We start from the raw sequence: 20,795 nt of genomic DNA, 5'->3' as shown, positions 1-20,795 counted from the left end.
CATGGATGTTGTGCAGCTCTTGGGGTATCAATGGAAACGTCACCCTTTCATAAAATATTATTATTATTTACGATTTGCATTGCCTGGTGCATAGGAGCCCCATTCACAGAACAGGACCCCCCTCCCCTTGTCTTAGGCACTGTAGAAAGACAGCAAATGAAGATGGTCCCTGGCCAAGTTCTAACTATTAGTCCTTATTGTTACTGCATGGGGGATCACAGGGTTAATTTTTGGATCTGGACTTTGGCTCTATAGGCCAGTAGATACAGGGAGCACTGCAGAGACTGCACTCTCGAACCTGATGTGAGGGGAGCAAGTGCCTCCTGTTTTCAGCAGGGACTTCTCCATCTGCACTGGATCAGTGACAGAAGGAGTCCTTTCAGAGTAGCAGCCGTGTTAGTCTGTATCCGCAAAAAGAAAAGGAGGACTTGTGGCACCTTAGCGACTAACAAATTTATTAGAGCATAAGCTTTCATGAGCTACAGCTCACTTCATCAGAAGGAGTCCTGTCTGCCCATCCTTCACTGAAAGAAGGTCTATGCAGTTGCCACTGGGCCTTCAGAGAGGGATGTGTTGCAAACCTGGCAGGGAGAAAGAGAGAGGAGAGGAGCAGCCTGCAAGAGGCTTGATGGTATTGTAAAAATTAAATTGTTCAGATTAAAAATCAAAGGGCCAAATTAATCCTCAGCGAAACAGCACTGACTTTGATGCATTTGGCCCAAATAGCCAACTGAAAATGCAGGGTCTTTGCAGTGCTATACTGCATTTGGGCTTGAGTCTGAAGCCACAGCGAAGTTGGCAGTACAATGGCCTGTTCCAAAGAGGCACCTTACAAATCTATCCCCAGTATGCCTTCAGCAAGACAGGACTGAGTTACAAGCACTGGGCCTGATGCTGCTCTCACTCATACTGTAAACTAAGAGTAATCCCCCTGTCAAAGTCAGCTGGGTGACACTGGTGTGAAACTAGTGTGTTGTCAGAGTGGAGCCTCAGCTCTATTGTTTCCTACCTTCATAAGTGTGACCCCTCCTGTTTTCAAGTCCAGTGTTTTGAAGTGAGCAGTCTCCCAAGCACTGCACACTGAGCTCACCAACAGCTCACCTAGACTGTGTTTGTTGACTCTCTTTATCTTGCTCCTTTTCTCTTTTATCCCTGAAGGTTGGAGGCTGGCAGGGACCACGTTTTGCCCATTGACTATTACTTTCCACCGCAGAAGACTTGCCTGATTTGCGGCGATGAAGCTTCTGGGTGCCACTACGGAGCTCTTACCTGCGGCAGCTGCAAAGTCTTCTTCAAAAGGGCAGCTGAAGGTAATTCACCTCTGTTCAAATCACACACAAACACCAGAGAACAAGCCCTCCAGCCCTGACATCTCCTATTTCCCAAGGCAGGGCTGCCTGAGGGCCTTGTACTTCACTCACAGAACACATTTTCTCATTAGAAACAAATGCATTAATTACATAAAATGTCCATGGGCATTAGCAGCATCGTTAAATGTCTGACACCTTCTTAGGAAGTTGAGCTTCACTCCTGGCTCTGAGGAGCCTGTGGCACAGAAGGAAGCAGAGACCTGAGGGCTGGGCAGAGAACACTGAGGGACCCTGAATTCCTTAAGGCAGAAAAGAAAATTGGTTTCCTTACTGTACTTTTGTCATTCCACATTACAGACCAGTCACAGAAAAAAAATACCCATAACCAGAGCCTGAGCCAGCCCTCCGTCCTTTCCAACACGTGCTGCTGGGAGTGGGCTAAGAAGCAGAGTCAGTTAGTTCTCCCTCGCCCATCTGACTTTTACACACTGCCTTGGGGTCACCATATTGCCATCCGCCCATCTGTGGTCTAAAATCCAACTATCATAATCCAGTATTTTCCCCCTATTCCCTTTCCTGCTTCCCATTTCCTAGTATCCCCTCCATCAATATGGGCACTCATGACTGTCCCATTGACATCCTGAGAATGATAGTGCTTCCATGGTGCCCGTAACACTGGTTCAGGAGCAGTGCTCTGTCCTCCTCTGTGCCTTTCCCGCTCCTCCCCAGCCTGAAGGTTCTATAACCAGCGCCGCCTTCATGTCCTAGGCCTCAGTCCAAGAGCCTCCAGGATTAAATATGGACCCAGATGTTCCCCTGCACTTGTCGAATTTTTACACTGTTGTCCTGTACATTTAAAATGAAAATAAACTAGTCAGGCAGGTGTTTAGGCTGGATGGTAAGAAATGCCAGGGTGTTAAAACTGCAGATCAAAAGCACGCTCTCTTGCCAGCAGTTCGAGGCTGTCTATAGGCCCATATATTTGGTACCATAAGCTCTCCTGTCAATTACAGAAGAGTTAACTTTGGCTTTTGGAGAGTATTTAACTGCATTGATCATGATTTTTCCAGAATGCTAACCTCTAATGCACCAGCTGCTAATGGTTATAAATCCAGCGCTGGCTGTTCTAATATTGTTGTAACAGGAAGGCATTTAAGCTTATCAGCTAGTAGTGCATGGCATTAGGAGTCAGACTCTCTGGCTTCTGTCCTTGGCTGCATTCAGTGTGCGACTTCGGGCTTTCACTTCTCTGTACGTCAACCTTACCCATCTGTGAAATGGGAATAGTAATTCTTAACAGAGGACATGACCAACCCACGCTGTGCAACGAAAGCCTACATTGCACTGTCACGTCGTCTGCCGCACGTGGGCTAATAGGAGCATGAAAACCAATGGACAGGTCTACACTACCGCTTACGTTGCTCAGAGGTATGAAAGAGACACCCTTCTGAGCGGTGCAAGTTACAGAGATACCGCTGCTATGTCTTGTGGAGGTGGAGTAATCGTGCCGCTGTTGGCATAGAGCGTCTTCACCAGACACGCTGCAGCAGCACAGCTAGGCCCATGTAGCACTTCTAGTGTAGACCTGCCCCTATGTTATAATTAGGTGGACTGGGGGAAGAAAGAGCAGTTTAGGTGGTGGATAGTTCAGTCAATTCTTCACAACACACAGATGGAAACTCATCCCACCTGCCACCCCTAACCCAGCCCCAGTTATGTCAACTAGCCCATCACCTTCATCCTCATAGAATAATCATAATGAACAAATCTGTGCAATTACAGAGTCTGATTCTCTTCTCACACGGTGCACATCAGAAATAACTCCATTTACTTCACTGCTGTGAGAGGCCAAGTCATCTGCTCCCTTTCAGTCAAGGATCTCCAAACTCCTGTACTACAGCTGGTCAAGTAGTATTTTCACATAGCATATTTGACATTCGGGGGAACACATTGTAGAAGAAATCAGCTTCATATACATTTTTTCGCTGTTTCACTAGCTGTCTAGATGGTCAAATGCAGTGGGTCAGATCCTCAGGTGATGTACATTGGCACAGATCCAGTGAAGTCAATGGAGCTGTGTTGATTTACACCAGCTAAGGATCTAATTTTTCAGATGCATCATTCAGAATTTGTCCCGTCACCAACTGGTGAATAATTCCTTCAGGAGGAGAGTCTGAAATCATTTAACAAGCTCTGCTGTCACAATGCTGGACAGGTCCCATTTCTATCTGTGTGACAGAAGGGGAAACTGAGGCATTGGGCACTAAACCTACTTGCCACTGTCAAACAGTGAATACTTGCAGAGTAAGGAGTGGGATCTGGAGTCTGTAGATCCCCATTTTGGTATGCCTGTGTATTTGGGCTGCTTGGTCCTTTCTGGTTGATTTTGTATTGCTTAGTTGCTTTGTGAGAGGTGCCTTTCCAATGGGGTATGTAACAAAAATGAACAAATCAGTAGTATGGTGTGTAATAGTTTAACATTTCAAAGCAACACCGAAGTTTTTTCTTACCGTCAGGTATAACTACCATCTGGATATTTTATTTGAAATTTATCTGGATCATTATTTGAAAGAACCTTTGAGAGATAACTCAAATAAAAGGGAACTAAAATGATCTGTTAATGGACACTGTCCCCATTCATCATCTTCAGCCATAATGAAGGTGACTGACCCCGCTTCCTGGAGTGCCTCTCAATCTATTTGCTTCATCCTACAAGGCAAGTGATAAGGTCTCCTTCAGATCCAGGGGCTTTCTCAGTCTAACCCCCAGGTATCTTCATTGCAAAACCATCACACAAGTTTGCACAATTGGACTTGTTTGCCAGAGTCAGGACTGAAATAGCAGAAGTGTTGTAACTTGGCATTGAGTTATGCTGGCAGAGCTGGCTGGGGAACCCAGGACTGGAATAACAGGGGGTGCTGCGAGTCAGGAGTGAGTTGCTTGGGAAAGCCAATACCCTGGCCTATCTACTATGCTTTATAATAAACAGTGCTGTCATCTCCTTCATGGAGTAAATTAACAGATTCCTTTAAAAAGGGATTTACTGTTGTTCCAGGTTCTGGGCTTAGGGTGTGTGTGGAGTGTCAGAAATATTTTATTGTTTTATTTATAAATTAGGACCACATGACATTTACCAGGGTCATAATTCTTCTTGCAACAGGTTCTTTCCTTTCCCTTGACAGAGTAATTAGGATAAAATATGTTTGCCTGATGCACTAAATTACAAGACAGGGGAGGGGGGAAGGGCAATGGTCTCCAACTGGAAAACCTCGTTGGTATGTTGTTCTATTTTCAGCTACCAAGCAATGTTGTCTCTATGTGTAAAGGGTGAGAGTATAAATGAAAACTTTCTTTTGCTGTATCAGATTCTGATCCATTTTGTTTTGCAGGGTAAGGCTTTGTGTGCAATATCAATACTGCAGCCGTAATTAAAAGCCTGCTAGCTCTTCCATTAGAACCCCCCTGCTCCTTTTACCTCCAGGAGTTAGTAACTTGAAACCTCCTATTCCCCTCTCATATGGACACTTCGGGCAAAGTTCTGTGCTGGTGTCAACTGGTGAAGCTCCATTGACCTTAATGGAGTTTCACCCAATTACACCAGCAGAGAACTTGGCTCCTTAAAATGCTGCATTTGAGCCCAGACAGATATTTATGGTTGTGACATAATCATGAAAATAGGGAGCTTTTTCTCGTTGAGGAGCAGAATTGGCAGGTGTTTGCTGCCTGTTTACAAATGGGAAGACATGTGTAGATCCCACATTGGCGAGAATCATGCACCAGGAAGAATGCCTGGTCCATTAACGTGGAGAATGAATGCAGGTCTGGCAGACATAGAGTTAATAGATTGGCTTAGGGTTTTGTTTTTAGCTATCTAGATGAACACAGATGAAAACTCTTAATGGGGAAGAGAGGAAATGAGAAACCAAGTGCAGCAAATAATCGCTGTTGATTTTGATTGGTCAAACGGAGAGACCAGAGGGCTAGAAAAGCCAAGAGATGGTTGTACCAACCTAATGCTGTTTGCTTCTGTTCTCTAGTTTTTTTGCTATCTTAGACTAGGGCTTCTACATGGCTTTGTTTATACACGTTGCAACCACTCACTGCTCTCCCACTTGGGTGTGAGAGGTAGAGATTTTCCAACTGGAAAATGATTTGAGGGTGTGTTACATAGGAACTAATGGGAGGCAATTTAGGTCACCTAAATCAAGATTTTTAACCTAGATAATCAGAAGTGAAAGTGAAATTGTAAGGCAGAAATTCAGTGTGCTACTCAGCCCTTAAGGCTTTTATACTAAATCACACAGTAATGCATTTTATTTAACAAATAATTGAACCAAGAAGGAGAACTTTGTGTTTTTGCTTTACCTTGCAGGGCATGGATATAGCCTGAGGTGTCTTTATTTTGGGAAGGGGGTGGTAAATGAGGGTTCTTATCACTTTCTACCCTTGATTCCATATTTGTAACAGTTTTTGTACTCCCTTTCGGTAACTTTCCATGGACAGTCCCTTTGCTTCTTGCACAGATGTAAACTTGAAATCTGGGATTCCCCACCCTCCAATACATTTTTACTTCTTTAGATTTCTACAGGCACTTTTTTAGGACTACCTGAAAAGCTCTACGCAGGTTCCTTTGGTGTACTCTAAAAATACAGACCAACAAAACCAAACACAGCAGCTTTCCCAAACCAGGAAAAACACTCCCTTTACCACTGATTCATACCAGCAGCTTGCAGCAAACTCCTCCCTCTCCAAAAACTAGAAGAAGTGTGTTGTTTAGTATGCTGTGAACATCAACACATTCAGGCTGTTTGGGGGTGGGGGGTACCTAGATGTCTAGGTACTTCTTTGGCCCTCATCACAGTATCTGGATATCAATTAAGTACTGCACATACCTGTAAAGATTTCAAAACTGTAAATGGGCGTTGGGGCAGAAAACTTCATAGAAATACATTGCACTGGTAGAGACAGAAGGGCAAAAGATGTTTTTCCAAAGAACAATAATCAATACCTTGGGGCTGTCACTCCTTTACAAATAGGGCTAGTTGCTCTGCGCGGTACTTTGTGCTTCAAGGAAAGAAGCTCACTCTCCTCTTAATAAAAACCGTGACCAACTCTTTCCACCTAGGACTTGCGATCTTGACCACAAGATGCTGGAACAGTGGCAAAAAGGCATAAATCCTTCCTCCTCACTAGCCCATCAGCAGTCTGGATTTATGAACATTCTAAGGCACATGTAGGGCCAGGTTAAATACAGGCTGGTTCCAAAACTTGTGCACACAGATTCTTCAGCCCTGACATGGGCTTCCTCATTGCAAGATGGACGGGCTGGGATTAATTAATTTTTAAATCAAATCTGACATTTATTTTGCTCAGAATGTGGTCCTATTCTGCATCCTGAATGCTAAGGAATTCAGACAGACTAGTTTTTATTTTTCCTCTTTCCTAGTGGAAGGTTCTGCTATAACTGTTCCACTAGGCATGTTCTCTGCTTCCAAAGAAAAAGAATAATCATTCTTGCTTTTAATGCCTCTGCAATATGCAGAGAGGAAAAAAACAAGAAGCCCTTCCATCTAAGCAATTTTTTTATGCTTTCATTTTACGTGGCCAGAACGGATTCAGGCAATGAGTTATGGCTGCAGATCTTTGGCGTTCACAGCAGCATTCTTTCACCTTCTCAGGGTAGTGATCAGAATAGCATGTTATTTTAAAAGTCATCTAATCCTGGGAGAAGATTCATGATCCTGATTGCTCCTTCCCACAGAAAAATCCACAAAAGAGCGAGAGTGTGTGCATATGGAGGGATCTGTCAGGTTCTGTTCTATTTTGATCCCTTCCCTCTCCTGCTGTGTTCAGCTCCCAAAACCTGCAGATCCTCTGAGTTCTCATGAAAGCTTGGGGGCCCTCTGGGACAGTTCTGGGGCTCTCTGGGACAGTTCTGGGGCCCTCTGTCCCCAATTCTCTGTAGCAGAAGGGCACTGGAGCATGCTGCCTGGAAGTTCACTGCCTGCAATTGCCTCTGGACCCTTTCCTCAGAGGACCCTCATGGTGCAGAGGGTGCTCAATGGAAAAGTGAATGCAACCTGAGACTGAGTTAACATTTTGGCAGATTCCCTTCAGGGTCCATGTGTGGCCCTTTTGACCCCCTCCCCGCTTCTGGGACTAGGGTGACAGTGCATTGCTGGCTGCTGACTCCCATTTCTGGACTCAGGCAGTGTGCCCGATCCAGCCTGGCTTGATGATTTTTCCGGCAGGCAAGTAAAAGCAGTTTATTTTCCATTACTTTTCTTGGTGCTCTTGTGACATTCTATACCTTGGGGGAGCATGGTGTAACCCCCATATTCCTCATTTTCATATAATCATGATCTTCCATATAAAGCAGGCCTTGTAAGGTATCAGGGGAAAGGTTATGATCTTCTGAAAGTCACTTCTCTATCCATATATGTATGTCATTCATGCATATGAAGTTATGAGAATTGTGTAGTATGGTTGTCACTAAATCATGCTGTAAGTTGGGGGAATCAGCCAGATATTAGCTCCCCAGAGGCAACAGCAAGGAAAGTAACCAACGCCAAACAACCCATCAATAGCCATGGTCCAGCAAGGGAGCTACAATGCAATAATTCATCTGCATGAGGCCACACCTGGGCAGCAATGACCATGAGATGGTTGAGTTCAGGATCCTGACAAAAGGAAGAAAGGAGAGTAGCAAAATACGGACCCTGCACTTCAGAAAAGCAGACTTTGATTCCCTTAGGGAACTGATGGGCAGGATCCCCTGGGAGGCTAATATGAGTGGGGAAAGGAGTCCAGGAAAGCTGGCTGTATTTTAAAGAAGCCTTATTGAGAGTGCAGGAACAAACCATCCCGATGTGCAGAAAGTATCAGAGGAGTAGCCATGTTAGTCTGTATCCACAAAAACAACGAGGAGTCCAGTGACACCTTAAAGACTAACAGATTTGACTAATCTGTTAGTCTTTAAGGTGCCACCAGACTCCTCGATGTGCAGAAAGAATAGCAAATATGGCAGGCGACCAGCTTTGGCTTAACAGAGAAATCTTCGGTGAGTTTGAACACAAAAACGAAGCTTACAAGAAGTAGAAACTTGGTCAGATGACTAGGGAGGAGTATAAAAATATTGCTTGAGCATGCCAGGGTGTAATCAAGAAGGCCAAAACACAACTGGAGTTGCAGCTAGCAAGGGATGTGAAGGGTAACAAGAAGGGTTTCTACAGGTGTGTTAGCAACAAGAAAAACATCAGGGAAAGTGTGGGACCCTTAATGAATGGGGAAGGTTACCTAGTGACAGGTGATGTGGAAAAAGCTGAAGTACTCAATGCTTTTTTTTTGCCTCAATCGTCACAGACAAGGTCAGCTCCTACACTGCTGTTCTGGGCAACACAGTATGGGGAGAAGATGAGCAGCCCTCAGCGGTGAAAAAACAGGTTAAGGACTATTCTGAAAAGCTCTACATACACAAGTCCATGGGTCCAGATCTAATGCATCCAAGGATGTTGAGGGAACTGGCTGATGTGATTGCAAAGCCATTGGACATTATTTTTGAAAACTCGTGGTGATTGGGGGAGGTCCCAGATGATTGGAAAAAGGCAAATATAGTGCCCATCTTTTAAAAAAGGGAAGAAGAAGAACCCAGGGAACTACACACCAGTCAGCCTCACCTCAGTCCCTGGAAAAATCATGGAGCAGGTCCTCAAGGAAACCATTTTGAAGCACTTGAAGGAGAGGAAGGTGATCAGGAACAGTCAGCATGGATTCACCAAGGGCAAGTCATGTCTGACCAACCTGATTGCCTTCTATGATGAGATAACCGGCTCTGTTGATATGGGGAAAGCTGTGGATGTGATATATCCGGACTTCAGCAAAGTTTTTGATATGGTCTCCCACAGTATTCTTGCTAGCAAGTTAAAAAAGTATGGATTGAATGAGTGGACTATAAGGTGGATAGAAAGCTGGCTAGATTGTTGGGCTCAACAGGTAGTGATCAACAGCTTGATGTCCAGTCAGCAGCCAGTATCAAGCGGAGTGCCCCAGGGGTCAGTCCTGGGGCCAGTTTTGTTCAACATCTTTATTAATGATCTGGACGATGGGATAGATTGCACCTTCAGCAAGTTCGCAGATGACACTAAGCTGGGGGGAAAGGTAGATATGCTGGAGGGTAGGGATAAGGTCCAGAGTGGCCTAGACAAATTGGAGGATTGGGCCAAAAGAAATCTGATGAGGTCCAACAAGGACAAATGTAGAGTCCTGCACTTAGGACAGAAGAATCCCATGCACCGCTACAGGCTGGGAACCGACTGGCTAAGCAGCAGTTCTTCAGAAAAGGACCTGGGGATTACAGTGGATGAGAAGCTGGATATGAGTCAATAGTGTGCCCTTGTTGCCAAGAAAGCTAATGGCATATTGGGCTGCATTAGTAGGAGCACTGCCAGCAGATCGAGGGAAGTGATTATTCCCCTCTATTCAGCACTGGTGAGGCCACATCTGGAGTATTGTGTCCAGTTTTGGGTCCCCCACTACAGAAAGGATGTGGAAAAATTGGAGAGAGTCCAGCGGAGGGCAATGGAAATTATCAGGGGGCTGGGGCTCATGACTTATGAGGAGAGGCTGAGGGAACTGGGCTTGTGTAGTCTGCAGAAGACAGGAGTGAGGGGGGATTTGATAGCAGCCTTCAACTACCTGACGGGGAGTTCCGAAGAGGATGGAGCTCAGCTGTTCTCAGTGGTGGCAGATGAAAGAACAAGAAGCAGTGGTCTCAAGTTGCAGTGGGGGAGGTCTAGGTTGGATATTAGGAAAAACTATTTCACTAGGAGGGTAGTGAAGCACTGGAATAGGTTACCTAGGAAGGTGGTGGAATCTCTATCCTTAGAGGTTTTTAAGGCCTGGCTTGACAAAGCCCTGGCTGGGATGATTTAATTGGTGTTGGTCCTGCTTTGAGCAGGGGGTTGGACTAGATGACCTCCTGAGGTCTCTTCCAACCCTGATCTTCTATGATTCTATGAACCTTGCTTGGAGAGACTCAGCAATGTCCTCCAGACATGCCTGGACTTGTGCTTGCCAAGCACATGGACTGACAGTATAAAACAGACAGAATGGACACATACTGGGCCCTTCTCCTGCCCCCACCTATGCTGCAAGCAACCAAGACACTGAGAAGAAGACAAGACTCCAACATAGGAGATTGGCCCAGGTTTAAGGAACAAACCTGTATATTAGGGACTGCAATATCCAGTGGGGTGCGAAAAACTGCTTAATCTAGTTGCTGCCCAGTCTAATAGGGTTGAAAGTTTATACTGCGTGCTTATATTTTATTTTATTTTGGTAACCACTCTGACTTGTTATGCTTAGATTTTAAGTGATTATAAGTCGATCTTTATAGTTAATAAATCTGTTTGTTTATTTGACCTGAAGCAGTGTGTTTGGTTTGAAGTGTGTCAGAGTCTTCCCTTGGGAGAACAAGCCTGGTGTATATCAATTTCTTTGTTAAACTGACAAAGCATATAAGCTTGCAGCATCCAGCGGGCATAACTGGACACTGCAAGACGGAGGTTCCCAGGGTTGTGTCTGGGACCAGAGATACTGGCTAGTGTCATTCAGTTGCAAGTAGCTGGGAGCAGCTTACATGCCAGAGGCTGTGCGTGAACAGCCCAGGAGTGGGGGTTCTCACAACAGAGCGGGGTAAGGCTGTTTCCCAGAGTCAAGGATTGGGGTGACCTAGCAGATCACCGGTCCAGATAACTCCAGAGGGGAATGTCACAGCTCCTCATTCCCATCCTAGAGCAGGAGCCGTGATATCACGGTCATCATGGGACCTATCAAGGCTGCCATCTCACTGTGCAACTCACATACCATTACCCATGGATAAAAAAAGGGACTAAAGTTTCCGGACTCCCTTTCCTAGGGTATATCAGAGAACACATTCTTTCTTTGCTCTACATTCTGATCTGCCAAGAGTTAGCCATTTGCCAGAAACAAAGTATTTGGGCTAGACTGCTGGTTGCTGCCAAAATAGATAATAATTTGAAATAAAGAATTTCCAGGTCCTGTCCCTGTGGCTTAAAATTCCACTCCCCTGTGTTGAGTGATCAGATGGTTGACTAAAGAACCTGCAAAAGATCCCTTCACAGAATTTCAAAATAAATTCATCTGCCCCCTCTACCACTTGGTTTCTCTTGTTCAGTTTTCTACCGTTGGACTTCTTTAGCAGACTCAGGGTTGAAATGACAGGGTGGCTTAATTGGGAGTGAAGATGTATTGATAGAGTCCTGGAAATTGCAGGATTGGAATAGTTGAGGGTGTTGCAGATCAAGAATCAAGTGCCATGGCCGAGCTGTACAGGGAGCTCAGGACTGAAATAGCAGCGATTGTTACAGATGGGGTCCATTGAGCTGCGCAGGAGACGTTTGCACACTGCCTTGTCTGCATTAGTCTGTATCATTCAGTATTGCTGTCCCCTTTTTGCTGCCATCCTTACTCAGGCAGGGCACCCACTGACTGTTATGTAGATACGGTAGGATCAGACATTACGTCATCTGAAGTTTGAAGCAGTCTTGAAAAAGTTTGATTTTAAGAAACGTAGCGAACTAAAACGTTATATGGTTTTTTACTATAAAAATGTAAAATGATTAAAGTGTTCCCATTCACTGGACTTGAGCTTCTTTAAAAAACAGCCTCTTAAACTTAACTGTTTCCATAGTGATTTGTGTTTATAGCTTGCCATGCAGGTTTTCTTGGCTTGCGCTGCCCCTCTAATAATTCTTTGTCCTCCCACACAGGGCTCTTCACCTGCATGTAGCACTGTTAGAACTCCAGTGTCTGCAGCCGCTTTGTCATTTGCATGGCAGGGGGTGACATTCCATAGAATCATAGGACCGGAAGGGACCTCGAGAGGTCATCTAGTCCAGTCCCCTGCACTCATGGCAGGACTAAGTGTTATCTAGACCAGTGCTTCTCAAGCTATCTGATGTGAGAGACTGCCAATATTTTCTTCCAATATGCACACAGACCGGCAGCCGTTGGCGCACCGGTCCGTGGACCACCACTTTGAGTAGCACTGATCTAGACCATCCCTCACAGGTGTTTGTCTAACCTGCTCTTAAACATCTCAAATGATGGTGATTCCACAACCTCCGGAGGCAATTTTATTCCAGTGCTTAACCACCCGTTTGCATTTGAGGTGAAACATTCTTGGTTCCCCTGATAGTTCCGCTTTTGTTCTCCCAACATCCAAGCTCCCACATTGAGCTAAGCTCTCCTTCTAGCTCCAGCAGGCTGTTGCAATATTTGTCTCAAAGGAGCAGAACCGTAGTGGCCAGGGCTAACTCTGGGGTTGTGTGCCCCATGCTTGGGACAGGGTTGATTGAAAGATGTTCCTTCATTTCCATCACTTGCTTTAAAATGGTGCCTCACGCACACATGGCAGTTACCAAAGTCACTCTGCAAGGATAATCAACTACCAATGACAGATTACTGGATCCTGAAAACTAATTTGTTGTGTCTTGCTGTTAACTTTCTAATGGGAGTAATAGGTTAGGAACACAGAAGCATAGAAATTGCCAGACTGGGTCAGACCAGTTGTCTCATCTAGTGCAATATCTTATCTCTAACAATAGTCAGTACTGGATCTTTCAGAGGAAAGTGTGAGGAAGGCAGTTATAGGATAACTGATCCCCAGGGAACGTTTTCTCCTCATAATTAGAGATTGGTATATGCTCTGAAAGATGAGGATTTATATTCTATCCAAAATTGATTGAATGTTTTTTAGCATTTACTATTATAAACACTATTCCAGATGTACTTACAGATTGGTTTGCTTCTGGAGGAAGATGCTGCATCAGGCACAGCAATACATGGTGATTGACAGGCTTTTAGTTGAATAATTTCTGCTGCTTGCATGGCTAGCCGGTTGACATTAATCTTTGTTCTCAGATGAGACTGGAGAATTGTTCTCTCTCTCTGCCCTTCATTTTTTATTTTAATTGTAATCTTAGCTAATGAGCCAAGAGGAATCCAGTGATAGTGACAATTATATTATCATTCTCTCTCTGCCATGCTAACGTGATATGGAGGAAACCCACTAGAAAGAGATAGTGTCTCACTCGCATCTAGAGGGGAGGCCCTGAACTGAAAGATCTTTCCTCTGAAAGATCCCTTGCTGAAAGTAGGGAGGGCTAGAGGGAGATTCTGCATTGCACAAGAGGATGGTCTGTTAGGAAAAGAGGGGTTCTTCAGGTAAATTGAGCAATAAAGATGCCAGAACAGTCATAAGTGCCTTATAAGAGTTGTCCTCTTCTGATCATTTCTTACCTATACTTAATACCAAACTGTGTGGATCAGTTTCTTTTCCTAGGTCTACATTTAAGAGCACTATCTGTTGGCATTGTATCGTTGCAGAAGGGACTGGAATCACAAGACAGTCCACGCTTTTATGTCAGGGGGCTAAATGGAAAAATAGCCTTTCCAGTGCATTACTGCATCGGAAGTGCAGGGATATGTGGTACCACAGAGGAGTGTTACTCTAATAAATTATAAAATAGTATTTAGCATGGGCTATGGAAACACTCAATTCTCCTGCAGAGAGGAAAGGTGGTCTTGTGAAGTTACTGAGCTGTGACTCAGGAGACCTGGGGTAAAATCCTAGACTTTCTGTGTAACCTTGGGCAAGTCATTTAATCCCTCTGTACCTCAGTTCTCTACTTTAAAACTGTGATGATGATAATTCTTCCTCCTCCCCCTCTTCCCCGTTTTGTCTCTTTTGGTTGTTTAAAGTTGTTTAAAGTTTAGGGAAGGGACTGTCTCTTACTATGTGCACATACAGGAACCTCAAGGCATTACTTTAATATAAACAATAGTTAACCGCTACTTATCACATGTATAATAGCAACAATAATTGACTCTGACATCCTCTAGCACTTTCAAGCCAAAGATCTTAGAAAACTTTACAAACATTCATTCCTTTAATGTCACTAAGTCCCCTAAATTGGGAAAAAACATTGTCTACATTTTACGGAAGGAGAGATGGAGAGACTTGCCCAAGACCATATATGGGATTATTGCCAGAACTTGGAAGTTAATATTGTGGTCTTATTACTTATGTTACCTATAAAATCCAACCTCAGGAAAGAGGTAAAGTATAGATGGTGTGTTTCTACTCTCTGGAAACCCCAGTTGGGCACCATATGCCTTAATGTTAGCATACATGTTGTCTGGAGCAGTGTCTTCCTGTTTAATATTAAATTTCTTTTAGAATCCCTTATTCTAGGACCTGTGTGAGTGTGTAACATGTTAAATGGCTATTATTCTGGGAATAACAAAAAATGGTGGGTGCTCCCTCTGCAGATATAGCTATTAAATGAAAACCATTGTTCCTAGGTCTTCAGTAACAACCTTGGTGAAGTCATTGCATCACCAAGAAGGTAAACAATGAGTTCCATAAATTTCATGACTTAGAAACAGAAGATACATTGTCATTTGCTAAATGGAAAAAAGACACAGCCATTCCAGAATGAAACCCTACCTTCAAGTTCTTGAGAAGTTTTACAAACAATGGAAAGTAGGAAAAAAGAACAGTAAAAATTACGCTATTTACAGTTTGTTTTTTTGTTTTTGTTTTTTGTTATTTTTCAGTTGACTGCAAATTTGTCAATTTTCTTGAAACAGGGAAGGGAATGAATCACCCTGGAAAGAGTTAGAAATAATGCAGAAGGCGGCGCATAAAGCTGTGAGATCCTTTTTGTATTAAAACCTCTCTTCATTATTTCCTGTGCTTTTTTCATTCAAGGATATACTAACATCCCCACATATCAGATCCATGATCAGAATATCCAGAGATTTATGTCTAAGTCATCAATTACTTTACTTCTGTTCTCATCACTACTTGTGGGGGTAGGAAAGAAAAACAAGTGCTGTTAGGACATTATTAATACACACACAGGAGATTCCCCAGGTTGGCATCTATCTCAATAAGATCAACAAGTAAATATGTAATATCTCAGTTATCGCCATCCTCCATCCAGCCAAGGAGGACTGGACAGTAGTCAGTTCAGAACCTGCCAGGTTTGCTTATAACTAGGCTGAAACGATGACATGAAACATGGTCTCTCTCCCACTGTCTGAACTCACAGTATAAGCAATAATCTTAGCCCCTGGCACTCCCAGGTGTGAGAAGTCTAGGCTGCCCCAGTAATTTAAAAAAAAACCCTCTGCCTTCCAGGTCAAAAGGCCAAAATGACACAGGCAGCTTATTCTCACAGTGAAAAGTAACAGACAGGTGTGTGAACAGGTATCCCTATTATTTGTTTAGTGGTAAAGGCTACAAACCACAGCTCCATTGTGACACACATATAACAAAAAGACAGCCACAGAGACCTTTACAATCCAAGTAAAAAAGGGAGAACCTTCCCTGACTGGGAATTGAACCCAGCTGTCACAGTGAGAGCACTACCTCCTGACCACTAGATCAACAATTGACTTGAGATTCAGAGCCCATGGGTCCACTTAAATCCAGTGGCAGGAAAGCATACTCTAGTAGAGGTGCATTTTAAAAAGTGTACAATTGTATATAATTATATAGCTAGATGAGAGACAGAGTACTCCCAACTGTAGGCGGGAGAAGATTATTCAGTCTCCGAGACCCTTTCATGTTTTGGCCTTTCTATGGAGTCTGCCAGCAATGAATGACCATTAGTGACAGCTGGCGATGTTAATATATTTTGAAGTGAACCTATTTCCTTAGGGGCTGGGTTGATACCACTGATTCAGTTCAAGTAGACCACTGAAACATCATCAGACTGCAGGTGGCTTGGGGGCAGAAAGGTCCGTATTCCACTTCCAGTCTCCTGAGCCCTCCTACCGCCCCCAGTGGTATTACCTCACACATACATGTAGAGCCCAACCGATGCTACGTGAGGAAAGCAAGAGCACTTGTAACAGAAAAAACTGCCTCGGAAGCTATTCATGTGTTTGGATTAAAGAAACGGGTTAGTGCTGTGGTGGTGTCTGGTTAGCCTCAGAAAGTTCTGATAATGATATATTTGACCCTGGAACGTCCTTGTATGTCTTGAGCAGTTATCTTGTTGCATTTCTTTGCTAATGTCCCTCTTGGGAGCAGCACTTGGCTTTTCTATGGTTTTGAGCTGTTATTTTAGCAAAGACACTGTAGTTTAGACTAGGGAAACGAGATAGGGAAGGAGCAGGAGCCAAATCGTGAAGAGGTGGAGCCAGATAATGCTTTAGATGGAGCTGCCCAGCTGCCCTCAGGCGACTCCTTCAAGGCGACATCCCACCTCTAGCAAACACAGGTAGGAAGTTCTGAGTTGGCCCTGAATATCTGTCATATGGTTCCTGCCACTCCCAGTTCCACCTTTCTTTCTGCCTATGGTAATATTGGTGAGTTCCAGGGGGGTCCTGTGTGCCCAGCTTCATCAGAGAAAAGGAATTGTACAATTGAAAATGAAATGTGGCAGAGAAGAGAGCAAGATGTCCACATGGGCTGTTCTGTTACTCCCCACATCAATGCCTTGGGAAGCAAAGCGTCCATTCTTGTTTGATTCACACTTATAAGCAGGTCCAGCAGAGAAAGCATGGACTCAGTGCCTGGTGCCCTTATCTCACACATACACATATAATGCTAACTAACCCATTTTCTGCTGAGGCTATATGTTATCCAGTCTTCTCATTTAATTGCTAGAAAGGGGTTGGTATTGGAGTTCTGTGGGATTTTGCATGGTCTCTGCTTCTGTGGGGTTTTTTTAGATGTCTTTAAAGCTGATTGATGGGCAAGAGAGAGAGAAGTGTGGGGAATGAGAGGGGGAGCTGATGAAAGTTTGTGGCATTAAAAGGATTGAGTGAAATATCACATGCTGTAAGTAATGCACTCCAGCCCCATTATGTTTCCATTCTTGGCAGCCAAGCACATGGGGTGTTATAACCAGGTGCTAATAAGGGCAGTTACAAGGAGCTTAACTGTATGGTAGTTTTCAGCCCTGTGCTATAGACTCATGCCAGGCATCATGAGAGAGATTATTATTATTATAACAGAAAGCCTCATCATGAGTCTTACATGACACCTTGATTACAGGTTGTTGGTGTGATTTTGCTGATAGGGGTCAACAATGTCAGACAAAGAGCACAGTTGTATAATGTTAGGAGGAGGCTCAGGAGGTGGGAAGAAGACTGAGAATTCTTAGTGTGAGCTCAGCAGTCACCTAGGGCACAGAAGGCAAGTAATTGACTGCAAGGTGCTCTTGGAGGTTTCTGATGAAACCAGAGGTGTAGCAACCTGCAGTGTGACACCCCCACACCCATGCAATAACACATTAGCCTGGCCTTTTGGGGGGGTTTCTGTGAAGAAATACTAATATACTGAAGTGTGTGGGGTTTTTTTTCATTCAGTGCAACAAAAGTGAATGCTTTGATACAACTGTTAGGTTAGACGTATGCTTAGATGGATCAAAAGGTTGGTTCCTTGAGCATTATTGAAAGCCGAAGCTTGTGGGATTTCAGGGAAAACCACTTTAGGTAGAATTTGGACAGGTACAATTTTCCATGGCTCCACAACATCAGATTACATTGGGTGTGTGGCGTCTTCATTTGTTGAGTCTAGTCCGGGTTTGAGTGCTCAGAGTCTGAAGTGTATCTGGTAAATCTTGATCTACTCAATGTGTCCAGACTTGACAAGAAAGCAAAATGTGAAGCAATAGATAATACATTGCAACTAAGGAAAAGTTCATTCTTGGTGAGTCTTGAGATTGAGACATCAAGGATGATAAGGTAAAAGCAGGCTAAATAATACCATTTACAACTACTTTCCTTCCCTCTGAATTTGACGAATGATGCTTTTAAGATGCTAGCTATAAATTACAGTAAATAATGGCCTCTCAGCTCTGTGCAGGTGTTCATAAACTCACTGCTTCACAGAAATCCTACATTAAGCAAGGCCAGTTAGAAGATGGGTTCAGTTAAAAATATTGCATTGTGCTGCAAATGCTGCACAAACAATGTATTCAGCCCCTAGTGATGTGGGAGAACTTTGCATAACCGAGCAGTTACTTTCCCAACATCTTGCCCTCAGTCTCAAGATCTGGCTATAGCTCATGGACTGAAGGGCAGGTTAAAGTAAGTGGGTGGAACAAATCATTTCTAATATAAAATGTACTGTAAGCAGAAGGATATATATGTAGGGACAGGCAGTGCCTGGGGACATATTCCATAGAGACATGCATTTATATCAAAGGAATTATACTGGCTTTAAGGGAGATGAATTGAATATCCTAATGCTCCAATGAGAACACAGAATGTTGGAGCTGTGGGAATGAAAAGGTACATGACACTATATGGTATAGATGCCACAAAGTACAAAAGGAGTGTGGGGCAATTTGCTAGTACTGAGTGTCTCTTGCTTGTTGGTAGTTCCTTGCTATCTCTAAGAAGTATCTTTGTAGTCCTACAGTGCGTTTCCTATCACCTATTTCACATGCCTTTATAGACATGCCATTTTATTAAGAGTCAAGAATAGACCTGAGAGACAAATTCTGCAGCCCTCATTCAAGCTGCATTTGGCACAGTGATTAGAGATGGAAAGACCTATTAGATCTCATCCAGGTCATCCTCAGTTAGCGCAGGTTTGTTCTCCACAGTCTGTTTCCTCGTGTTCTGTTCAGTCTAGCTTTAAATGTGCTATTTTAAATGCAAAGTCTACCACGTGGGCGGTGCTGATAATTCTGTCACTGAAAATCAACAGGCCCACAACACATCCAGGCTGAGTCAGCACCAGGCTCCATAGCAATAAAGAGTTAATGGAAAAAATGGAAGTGGCAAGTGTTCGGTGTGTTGGTGGTGCTGAGGAACCACGGGAATGTTGTATAACTGTTAACTCAACCCAAGGCTGCAGGGAGGAGACCCAGCCAGACCGTTTCCCCTTCCTGTGACCACAATACTTCACAGAGGCTGAGGAAGTAACACAGGAGATGCACAGCTGTTCTCTCATTCTGTCCCAATTCTTTGGTTATCTTTTTTTTTTTTACTTTCTTTTTATTCTTATTAATTTGCTGATTGCTAATGACATTCTGCACAAGACAAAATATAGACTCTCTGTGACCCAAAGAACTTACTGTCTAAAAGACAGCATTGAAAGTGGGCCTTTAGACAGATACTTGATGTCAGGTATCTTCAGGTGGTACACTCAAAGAAAAGGGCTGTTTTAGGACAGCAAAATCAGTTTAGATCAGACGTGGGCAAAGTACGGCCCAAGGGCCACATCCAGCCCGCAGGACCATCCTGCCTGGCCCTTGAGTTCCCGGCCAGGGAGGCTAGTCCCCGGCCCCTCCCCTGCTGTCTCGCCCGCAGCCACGCTGCCACACGGACAGTGCTCTGGGTGGCGCGGCAACGTGTCTGGCACCAGGTGGTGCGGCTGCCAGATGTGCTGCTTTGAGTGGCATGGTAAGGGGGCAGGGAATGAGGGGGTTGGATAAGGGGCAGGGAGTTCCAGGGGGCAGTCAGGGAGCGGTGGGGGGGATATGGGGCAGTCAGGGGACAGGGAATGGGGGGGCTGGATAGGGGGTGGGATTCCAGGGGGGGTGGTTAGGGGCGGGGGTCCCAGGAGGGGGCAGTCAGGGGGCAAGGAACGGGGGCCGGGGTTGGATAGGTCGGAGGTTCTGAGGGGGGCAGTCGGGGGCGGGAAGTGGGAGGGGTGGATGGGGGCGGGGGCCAGACTGTTTGGAGAGGCACAGCCTTCCCTACCCAGTCCTCCATACAGTTTTGCAACCCCGATGTGGCCCTCGGGCCAAAAAGTTTGCCCACCCCTATTTTAGATAGATAGAGAGATTGCTGCTGGCCAATTCCCATACAAAATTCCCATATCTAACGACGGAGATTGCTAAGAAAGTAAGTGAAGACTCATGTTTAGAATTCTCAATAGCAAGTTAACAGAAAGCATCATGGCTTCACTGGGAGGAGATGAGGTCCATGCCAGTCTGGTTTAGATTTTATCAGAAAGCAGCTCTATCCGTCCAGCGTCCTGATGGAGATACAGATTGTGTTTGCCTTGCCAGCAGCTCTCCTTTTATGTGGAGGAATGATCACAGTTCCCAAGGCCCTAGCAGGATGGCTACTGGGAGATAATAGCACTGCCCTCTTGGGTTTCCATTTTCAGATTTCATTCTCCAGATCAGAGATGTTTCATCAGGACAATATGGCGTTCGGGTCCCGTAACATTGCATTGTGCGGGCCTCCAGACTATACTGCTGCCAACACAACATCTCATGCAACCTGCTCGCCAGACGCGGGGAAAGACCCATTCAAATCAGGCATGTCTGACAGAAACTGTCAGGGCTAGGAGCCCTTTCTTGCTCAAAGTGGTACCCTTTCTGTTTAATATGCATCCTTCATATGCAGTGTCTTGCAGCCTCCAAAATGAGCTGCTGTGCTCTGAAAACTGTATTCTTTTTAGAAGAGCCACACTAAACTAAACCA

The 20,795-nt window shown here is 44.5% G+C and overlaps 1 protein-coding gene across 1 annotated transcript in view; it reads left to right on the top strand.

The window, feature by feature from the left end:
- AR (androgen receptor) overlaps positions 1 to 20,795 on the top strand; it is a 108,725-nt gene that overhangs the window by 48,084 nt on the left and 39,846 nt on the right. Inside the window, exon 2 of the mRNA XM_073358843.1 lies at positions 1,159 to 1,310. Within this exon, the coding sequence (XP_073214944.1) occupies positions 1,159 to 1,310 (152 nt within the window). The remainder of the gene's footprint in view (positions 1 to 1,158; positions 1,311 to 20,795) is intronic.

The sequence above is a fragment of the Lepidochelys kempii genome, chromosome 9, assembly GCF_965140265.1.
Source record: "Lepidochelys kempii isolate rLepKem1 chromosome 9, rLepKem1.hap2, whole genome shotgun sequence".
Taxonomy (NCBI): Eukaryota; Metazoa; Chordata; order Testudines; family Cheloniidae; genus Lepidochelys; species Lepidochelys kempii.
Note: the sequence above shows the minus strand (reverse complement) of the source record. Positions and strands in the feature narration are given on the sequence as shown.